The sequence below is a fragment of the Charadrius vociferus genome, unplaced genomic scaffold, assembly GCF_000708025.1.
Source record: "Charadrius vociferus isolate BGI_N301 unplaced genomic scaffold, ASM70802v2 scaffold532, whole genome shotgun sequence".
In the NCBI taxonomy this organism is placed as follows: Eukaryota; Metazoa; Chordata; class Aves; order Charadriiformes; family Charadriidae; genus Charadrius; species Charadrius vociferus.
In genome coordinates, this window is record NW_009647271.1 from 1,951,268 (window position 1) to 1,961,933 (window position 10,666).

Here is a 10,666-nt window from a genome sequence, read left to right on the forward strand (position 1 = left end):
TGGTAATGCCAGAAATTAGTTTCCTTGGATGCAAAACATTCATTTGCACAGTTTCTGACACTTCTTTATTAAAAAAACAAACAAACAAACAAAAAAAAAAACCCTGGCAATTCTGTACTTCAAATCAATCTTGTGATTGATCTATTGTTTTCAGTGGTGTAGCTGAGGGAGGGAGTTTTTTGGTTGAGTGATACATTTGTAGAAGAAAGGAGATTGAACTACCAGTTAACCATTTCACATTACGGTATTTTTGCCATACATCAAAATTCTTTTTGCAGCGAAGCCAAGAATCATTATCTTTGGCTTAGTGATAGCAAAACTATGTTGCTAAAAATACCTAAAATGGTTTCAGGTCTTACTCTAGAATGTGTGAAGTTCAGGGAAAACCAGGTAGTGTCACAGTGCTCAAATCCAAATCTGATTCATAGTTCTGTGTTTTCACTGTTGTACTTGGCTCATAGGCCATGAAAATGCTCCTCTGTTGGATTCTGCTATAAATCAGCCTTAGCTAATGAAGTTATAATTCTGACTCAGTTGTCCTTCAGTTGATTCTGTAATGACATACATTAATACATTAGTTGTTTGCAATTTGTGTCCCTGTGTTGACTTAAAATTACTCGAAAGAGCTTTATGCATATTTCTGTAGTTCACTATTGTGGTAACAGTCTTCAAATATATGAAAGGTTGCTGAAAAAAGAACTAGAATAATAATCTGTGCTGGGATCGGGAAGCAGTAGTTGGCAGAAACTGCAGCAAAAGGACTTCAGGCCTTGGGAAAACTATTCCACGTCTCACTTGTGCCTGCTTTTAGAGATTGCTTTAGCAAGGTTGGTGTTTCTGTCCCTGGAGATTACGGGTTGTCAGCAATGATTTAGCTGTAGATTATCTTGTTTTGGGACAGAAGAAATAGACACAGTCTCTTCAGGTTACTACCAGCTGGTTTGTTCTACTATTAATCTGCACCTGTAAGTGAAATAGTGCCCTGGTTCATGTTTTTCTCTCTTTAAATGAACCAAGGAGACTGAAGTATTCTGATACAGTCACACGATGACAAAGGCCAATTTATGAAGGCCTGGTTCAGGACAAGTACCAATGGCAACTTTTAAGCCAGGCTACAAATGAAGACATGAACTAGGGAGAAATGAAAGTTTAGCTTTGCCGTGGTTTTATCTTTGGCTTAAAAAAAAAAAAAAAGTGAACACAGAAAAACAGTAAACTGAATAAGAATGGTAGAACCTAAGGAACCTTCAGTATACGATATTAGCACTACTCTGATATTTTAATCATATTGCTGTGTACAGTTATTTGTGTGGATTTGATAATTTTTCATGTTTTACACAGAAGTCATCAGCAATCCAGCTCTGTACCTTATTTTGGCAGGCATCTAGCTCAACATTGTTGTGATAGTTCTGGGGAAGTAGAACTTGCTCATAATAATGTGTTTAGGAGCATGCTAGTATATTATGAGTTATGTTGAGTTTGGAGTACATTAGTGCCATCAGGTATTTATGGATTATTTCATATGTGCTGCTGTTAAAGTACTGTTTTTTCAGTTCAAACTGAAGAGAGGTCCAAATATAATCTTGATATTTTGCACTGTTGTTCTGACTTAAAACAGGAGTTCATTATGAAAAAAAGCAAAGATGTTCCAGTTTTACAGTTTTCAAGCCAGTATCGAGCTAGTTTCTGGTGGCACAGTCAAATTTTTCTGTTTTAATTAGAAAACAGATTGGATAATCAATGATTTTTCTGGATGTACAAAACTAGCTAGTTTATATTATCATTGGACGAAATGGAGAACCCCTTTCTGAATTAATATCTTTGATTGGTATGAATGTATACAGGGTGGTATTTTAATTGCCATCTAGACATAAAGGAAGTTAAAATCTTGAGTAAATTGAATATATTGATTTAGAATCTCAGATTTTTGCATATTTTTTTTAGTGTCAAAGTACTAATCTGAGACAATTCTGAAATAATCTTGTTTTGTCTGTATGTTGTAATTATTTGGTAATCAATTTCACATTTTTATTTTTTTATTTCTCCTTATTTTACGTATTTATCTCTCCAAACCAGAAATCAAAGACCTGCTTTGCTTAAAGTTTTAGATATCTTTCTTCCTACTTCTTTTAAATACCCCTTTCGCCTGTCACAACATCCTGCCAAAAATCAGGATGTTAATTCATTTTAGACAAGTATAGTTTTTTTTTTTGCTATTAAATGTTAAGTTTCTTATTTGTTGATCATTGTACCATACATCATACTCTGTAATACCTGTGTGTACATACATCCTACTCTATTATAACCCAAAGATACACTCCTCAGTGTCCACAAAATTTGCCTACTAATATATGCATTTGCATGTGTTTGCACAGTGTACATGTACTTACATGTCAGATTCTCACATGCTCACAATAGGAACTAATCCTCTGTTTCTTCAAACTGTGTGTTTATGGTTATACCACATGATTAGGAATTTAAGTTCTGTTTCTAAGAACTTAAAATGTCCCACGAGACTTTTTACAAGTTACTTAGGCTCTTTGCCTTAGGTTCCCCATCTATAAGCGATCTTAACAGGTATGGGTTTGGACTCTTCCTTTACAAACATAACCAGTATATTACTGTGCTAATTTCTTAGGACTTTACATTCTGTGAATGGAATGTATTCTTTTTTTTGAGATGCTGAAAGAATTTGAGAAAAAGAATTGTTGGCTTTTGGGGGGTAATTAGAACAGCGGTGAGTAACTGAACAGAGAAATCCCTCATCTCTGGTTTCTAACCAATTTTAAAATACTTCAGATAAGTGTTCATGCTTTGCGTGTATGTGGCTGAACCCATAGAGGCTGTCGTAGGAAAGCCTGCGATTGAAATGGTAGACTATGGAACTATGTCATATGTCATCTTCTAATGTGCTTAATAGCAGTTTTAGATAGAATCATTTTTTAAAACTTTGCTAGAGCCCATGGGTACAGGCTGCATATATAAGCATCTCCAGTTAGGTAGTAAGCTTAAAGAAAAATTGATGAGTGACATATATTAATGAAAGGCAGAAGTAAAGGGTGTTGTAAAAAATATGGGAATACTAGAAACAGGTTAGTGTGGTGCGATAGACTTTTTTTAGCATTTTTGGTTCAGTGATGTCTTGTTTCCTTGGAGAAACAAAGATGACCAAGATCTACCAAAAGGCATCTTACAGAACTCAAAAAATGCAGAAAAAAAAGTTTGATAGAGATGAAAGCAAATTATATATTTATAATGAAAATAAAGGATCTTTGTATACTTTTATATTTTTAAGATACATTTTTTGTGGAAGTTAGTTTCTGAAGGATCTGGCACTTCCTCTTTTTAGTGAATATTCTTATACTGTAAGGAAACAAAAATAGTGCTTACTGAAATAAATTTGGATTTTTGTTTGCTTTTTTGTAGTCTGTCATTGTGCCTGTTCACAATAGTGAATGTTGGTTGGATGAGTGCTTGAAGTCCGTGTGGGAACAAGATTTTAAAGAAACCATGGAGCTGTCAGTTTTTAATGATGCCAGTAAGGTATGTTTTGGACCTTATTTAAAATACTGTACAAGTAAATGCTGTCAGTGATAGGAATTCTTGTTTTGGACTGTGTTTGGTTCACCATACAAGTTGAAATAGTGGCATCTATGTCATCATTTTTCTAGGATGGTTCAGCTGAAATAATTGAAAAATGGAAGATCAAGTTGGAAGATGCTGGTGTTCCAGTAATCATTGGTAGTAATGATTCATCTCAACCTCGAGGCGGTATGTAGCTTAATAGTGATTTTTTTGAGAGTTAGGTTGTTATTGCAGGCATCTTCTGTTTTTTTAGTTTGAAAAGTGTCATTGTAGCCGCTTTGTTTTCCAGAGCTCTCCACTCAAAAGCTCATTCCAATTTAGAATTTGGCCCTTTTGGTTTTGGCTACATAGAATTTGTTTATAGATCCATGAAAGAACTTTGCTTAACATTTGTGCTCTACTCTGCAAAAGAATTTTGATTAATTGTAGCATATGCAATATTGGTAATGCTTACAATTTTACTGTGGCTTTCTGATATCTGATTTATCTTCAGGAGATGGGCTTAAGAAAAAAGAAATCCAAAATTTCATAGAATCATAGAATGGTTTATGTTGGAAGGGACCTTAAAGACCATCCGGTTCCAACCCCCCTGCCCAGGGCAGGGACACCTCCCACCAGCCCAGGTTGCTCCAAGCCCCGTCCAACCTGGCCTTGAACGCCTCCAGGGATGGGGCAGCCACAGCTTCTCGGGGCAACCTGGGCCATTGCGTCACCACTCTCAAAGAGAAAAATTTCGTCCTCATATCTAATCTAAATCTCCCCTCTTCCAGTTTGAAGCCATTACCCCTCATCCTATCACTGCATGCCCTTGTAAAAAGTCCCTCCCCAGCCGCCTTGTAGTCCCCCTCCAGATACTGGAACGGCCTTTAAGGTCTCCCTGGAGTCTTCTCTTTTCCAGGCTGAACAACCCCAACTCTCAGCCTGTCTTCGTAGGAGAGAGGCTCCAGCCCAGTGATCATCTTTGTGGCCTCCTCTGGACCTGCTTACATAAAGATTTAAAAAGTAAATGCATATTTTTCAGTTTTGTAAAACAAACCTGGAACAGAACAAAATATATTTTTGATATCCCTTTGATGATCAGATCAAATCAGAAAAGTTTGGATGTGAGCTAAAACCACTCACTAAACTCCTAAGTATTTGCATAAAGGGGATAAACAATAGATTTACTGAGCTACCAGATGGGTGTATGGTGTGATTCCCTATTGATTTACATGCTAATATGAGTTACGTTTACCCAGTGGAGGATGCAACAAACAAATATCGCTAACAGTTTTTCTTTTGCTCCCGTTGGTTGTTTTATGTTTAGATTATTTTTTTTTTAGCAGATGAGCTTGCTAAAACGTAAAATAGAAGTAAAAGTATATTGCTCTTCAAAGAAGCTGGTGTTGAATGGCGTTGAAGTTGGGAGATCATGTCTGTGTTCTGAAGGAGAACAACAGGACAAAGGAAGCAGAACAGTGTGCTCATGTTTTGTAGGCGAGCTGTATAACTTACGTTTCTATCGTTCTGGATTTTGTGACAATGAGTACACAGGTAGGAATTGATATAGAACTGATTCCAAATTTATGTCCTTCAGTTATCTCACTTAAAAGGCACACTTTGGAAACACTAACACAAAATCTGGTCAGTTTCTGTTTTTTAACAAAATGTCCTGTTTGTAACTGGAAAGAAACCTAGGCTTACTATAGTCTTACTATGAAAAACCCCACTTGTTTCAGAAGGCTTAATTGTCATCCCCTTGTTGAAACACGCAAGTAAATTGGAGCCTGAGCACTGAACTAATCTGCAACTTGTTACAGGCTTCTGGATTTATTTACTGTCATTTCTTTTGACTATAGACTTCTTTAAAGCAGTTTTTAAAAAAGTTGTCAGACCTAGCAATACTGAATTAGCATAACTGTACTGTAAATATTTCTAGTTTTTTAATATCTCTAGCATGAACTGGTGGTGTTTTGACAGTGCAACTTATAATATTAGTATTATTGAGCTGGTGATGACAAAAGACAGAGAGGGTTTATAGAGGGAATTTTTCTCTTTTGGGCAACTGATAAAGCTGGAGTTGAGCAATGTCAAGAACTACTTGTATTCTTGGAAACTTATCTGTCGTTTTTCACCCCCCTTTCAGAATTCTGAAGTCAGTTCACCTTTGCACTTCAGGCAACTGAAACTTGTAAGTTCAAGTTGTGAACTACAAGGATTATATTGTGCCATTAGAGATATGTATGATTTCTTTTTTTGTTTTAACATGCATTTGTCAGTGTTGAGATAGCTGAAACCTGAACAAATCTTTAATAAATTGGGGGTGGGGGTATGCAGCTGTAAGCGTTTTTTTAAATAATAGTATGAAATGCATAGTTTAAAAAAAAAAAAAAAAACGAACCGAAAAAAAACCCCACAACAAAACAAAACCATGCTTATTCATGTGGAAGTCACTCTCAGGTCACCATTAAAATGAGGACATCTTTTCTTCGTGGTTGTTACATTTTAGGAGCAGGTTACTTGAAATCCATAGTATTTGTTTGCTTTCAGTGATTTACTTTTATTATGTTAAGGACTAGTTACAACAGTAAGGAGTCTTTCCTTTAAAAGAAGATGCTTTAGTACAGAAACAATGTACTAGTCAGGCTTCACATCTTCAACTATTTACACAAGATTAGGATTTATTTCTGATTCTTTTCTAACATGTAAAAGAAAGGGGGGGGACCTAGAAAAAAAGAAAGGGTCACTTGCCTAAAAAAAGGAAACCTTTTTCTTTCCAAGAGTGAGGAATGTTAATATCTCACTGAGGCTTAAGTTTTTACGGCTGTAACCATGGTAACAGGCTCTTTTCACCAAGTAAGCAGGCCTTACAAAACTCAGAGACCTGGCACAAACATTTGATTTTGTTCAGTAGAGTAATATTAAATAAAATTTTTTACTCATGCCAAACATGTAGGATTAGTTGTGGTGAAACAATTTTTAATATCTAGTTTCTTCTATGGGGACTTGTATCTTATTACTAGTTTTTAACACACGCGTGTGTTCTTCTCTCCCCTCTAAAAAAATAGCTGGTATATGAAAAACTTCAGGATGGTTTCTGTCTTAATCTTAGAAAGAAATATTTTCCAACTTTTGTCTCATAACAAATATTAAATATTTCATTATTTAAAGTGTTTTATTTGAAAAGAAGATCTGAAATATTACCAGAAAGTTCATAGAGTGATATAATTGTCATCTTGTAGTTGCCTTTTAGTCTCCTTTGCTTTTTTCTACATTATTGATTCCTAGTACTTCATTATTTTCTACTGAAGGTTGTTGAAATGTTGGGGTATACTAATGAAAGCAATGAAATCTAATTACAGGCTGCTTTACAGCTGGTAATGGTGTAAGAGAGTATTGATTTGATTGATGTTAGGCAGATTTTGTTCTATCGTGTTCTTTTACCTCTTGCTTTAGTTGGGACCTCCACAGTATTAGTGTTTGTCTTGTTTGGCATGTCCAGACCTGCTAACTTTCATCCGTTGTTTCCCACTAAAACTGCTCATGCCAGGATTCGGCTCTGTTGTTGTGGTAGCTACTGACTTTGCCAGCTGCTTTTTTTACTGCCAATAGGAAGGAGAATGAAAGTAACTGTATATGTGAGATCAGATATTCATATGTGTATAAAAAGTAATATGTAAATAAACTGTAAGGACATAAGTCCAAGAAATCCATGATGAGAAGAAGTTAAGGTGATTATTGAAATACTCAAAATCCATAAGAAACGAATAACACAATAATAAGGAAAAGCCTTAATAGTAGTGTTCTGTTGGTAGTTGACATAATGTTCCTTTGAGGCAGTAAGAAACGCAGTCATAAGTCTTTTTGTATACTTGGACAACTCAGCAAAATACCCAAGGAGTATGTGCATTAAAACTAAGTGAACCTTTAAACCCAGTTAAATTTGTTTCCTGGGCAAACTTAAACTTGTATCACATAAAAGAGTAGAGAATTACAGAAGTCTGCTTTTTTCAAATGCAAAATCATTTCATTCAGGGATTATATTATTTAAAATTATCCTGCTTCACTTCATGGTGAGATTTTCTGGCTTTACATTTCCAGTTTTCCCAATAAAGAATAAAATCCCCACAGTATTGCACATCTTCACATTGTTTGGTTTGCATGTCAGGACAATCTTTTGCTGGATTCCCTGACTTGGTTCCGTAAATACTTAAGCAAATCTTAAATGTTACATATACAACCAAGTGGAATGTGTACAGCATTTTTCAGAACATCACTGGATATAGTATGGTCTTTCCTTATAATGCTGCCCCGGAGAAGAATTCAAAGACCAGAATGTTCTTAGGCAGACCACGTCCACATACAAAAATTATCCTGGGTAAACACTTCTATCTTGCTGATGTATTTCAGTGGTAAGCTGAGTTCATCCTATTGCTGGTTGCTGCAGTCCCAGCCTTACCCTTGCCTGTGTATTCCTGCTCCCCCACCTTTATTTCTGCCTCTGCCATTTGCTTGACACTCCAGTGCTGTCATCTGCTTCAGAAATTAAGCTGACGAGTTGTCTTCTGGTTCAGCTTACTGAAATGGCTTGGTAAAAGATTCAACAAGTGTCAGCAGGCCAGAAACGAAAAGACCCTAGGTACCAGCATTGTCACTTGACTGAAGTGTGCTATTCCATAGATGGTATAACATGTTATGGTATAAATAAGCCAGGTGTGTGCTCGTACATATATTCTTCTGCTTTGGCTCCCCTCTGCATTATGTGTGCCATTACATACATGGCGCATGAGGTTTTTGTGCTTGCATACTTTATATTTAACAAGCACAATGGAAGAGAACTTTTTTTTGAGTCCTTCTGCAGACCTGCCCCCAGATGGGGAGAACAAGTTGCCCAGCAATCTCGTGGTCATTCTTTGCCTTTTTATGATTTGTCACTATTTGTTATGATTTAAGAGATGAATATGTATATACAGCCAAAGGTTTTCAGCATCTGTTCATGGCAGGGGGGTTGGACTAGATTACTTTTAAAGGTCCTTTCCAACTCAAACCATTCTGTGATTCTATGATCTGAGGTACTAGCTGTGAAACTTGGGTAGCTGGACTCTTCAAGATACATATTATATAGTATGTCTTTGTGGAGGGCTAGCAAAAGTAGTCTAATTCTACTTGGTGGTACAATTCTAACACATACAACTGAATCACTGGTAGAAGACGACTGAAATAGGCGTACTATTTAAATATTTACAAATTGCCTTGTTTTAAATATGGAAAAATTGTGTACTTTAAAGGGTACTGATTTTCATATTTCCTTTCATCTGTTGCTGACTGTAGTAAGATTTAAAAAAATACAAAGCTAAAAACTACCACATAATTTTATCTTTGTTTTTTCAACAGTTGGATTTGCCAAAAATCAAGCAGTAATTCAGAGCTCAGGAATCTATCTCTGCTTTCTGGATTCAGTAAGTTAATGCGTTTTGTCTAACTTAGTTTTGTCAATAAAATTCTTTTGTTTTTAATGTAGCTATTGATTTGCCTCGAAGACAAGCTGTTTAAATATGTTTGAGTGTTAAGCGTGCTGGTTACTGTTTATAGCCATAAAGTTGTCTTCCAACCTGTAGAAAGCCTACAGCCTTACGCCACTCTTTGATCCTATCGGATTTCACAAGCTATTATGAGCAAGGCTGGGCAAGGTTGGTATTTAAGTGTTTTCGGGATTTTTCTTACCCACATTCCTCAGAAAATTATATTGATGAGAAACTAAGAGCTAATCTACTGGCTTTTTGATGCAAAATAGGAGAGGTCTCGCCTTCCATCCTGATTTTTTTTTTTTCCTCTGTCCTTTGATACCTTCTGTGAACCCATTCAGTGCACTAACCCACAGATAACTATCTGACTTTATGCAGCTTAATATGCAGTGAAGGGTTTCGCAAATGTGCATAGCTGATCTGAGGAATGGTGCCATGTGGCTAGGTTCAGGCAAGAAGAGCAGGACCTTTAAGGCTCACTGATCTTATGTAATTTCACCTGAAGATTGATTCTTTCCTCTGAATTGGAATTGAACTATGGTTTAGTGTAGTACTAGGATGAATTGGCTGCTGAAAGTGTAGGTTAAGTGCTGGTATATTTCTTCTGACCCAAGGCAATGCAGCAGAAATTTCTTGCCTTACCATTTAAGAAATTAAGTTTTGTAGGTGGCTTTTCTGGCCTTTATTCTTCCTTCTATTAAGTTATTACTATATTTAGCAACCCAGTGTGCTTTTTTAAATGAGTTTATTTGAATTTATCCTAATTTCCCTTTAACAGTTTGTTGTTTTGGGGGTTTTGTTTGTTTGTTTTACAGAGTGTATTTCATGTAAATATTTGCATAGAAGTTTATGGAGAGTGAAGCTTTGAAATGCAATATCTGGTACATATGGGTATTTCAGAAACAAAATTTTGAACATCCATTGAAAATACAGACCTCAGTCATATACAAATTAATGGTGTTTGGAAAGGTCAGTTTCTCATACATCAAAAAATAAGTATTTCATATCCAACACTGAGCGTCAGTGTCTGTTTCATAAACAAATTATTTTGAGGAAGTATGAGCACAAAACCTGCTGCTCTGGTTTTGATCATCTGATTCACCAGATTTTGAAAGAATGTAGGGACATCATAAATTATGCCATGAAGTAATTGAAGTGATGCCAGTTTTGTTGAGATGAATGAACTTGGGATCCAGTTCTTTTTGCTTTACTTCAAGTAGACGAACCCAAGTGCCATTTAATTTATCTGAATGATTCCATGGATTTAATTCTCTATAAGAGAGATCTTAGATAGATCTTTTCAGAATTGTTAATTTATTGTTTACCTTATAGTGTTCATACAGTACACATCTTCATGCTGCTGTGTTGTTTCTGTTAGCTGACTAGTTGTGCAAGATAAGAAAACATCAGGGAAACAAATTACAACTATTAAGGAATACAATGTGATGATTTTGGATTTCTGCAATAGTATCATCAACATAAGTTTATATTTAATATAATTAAGACCTACTTGAAGCGAATTGTGAATTTTGTAACTTACAGTGTGGATAAGCTTGGAAGAAGCTACCAAGATTTTA

The 10,666-nt window shown here is 35.8% G+C and overlaps 1 protein-coding gene across 1 annotated transcript in view; it reads left to right on the top strand.

Moving 5' to 3' along the window:
• Positions 1-3,432: 3,432 nt before the first annotated feature.
• Positions 3,433-10,666, top strand: part of B3GNTL1 (UDP-GlcNAc:betaGal beta-1,3-N-acetylglucosaminyltransferase-like 1) — a 114,759-nt gene continuing 107,525 nt past the window's right edge. The window contains exons 1-3 of the mRNA XM_009880014.1: positions 3,433-3,543; positions 3,672-3,771; positions 8,959-9,023. Of these exons, the coding sequence (XP_009878316.1) occupies positions 3,511-3,543; positions 3,672-3,771; positions 8,959-9,023 (198 nt within the window). The 5' untranslated portion in view covers positions 3,433-3,510. The remainder of the gene's footprint in view (positions 3,544-3,671; positions 3,772-8,958; positions 9,024-10,666) is intronic.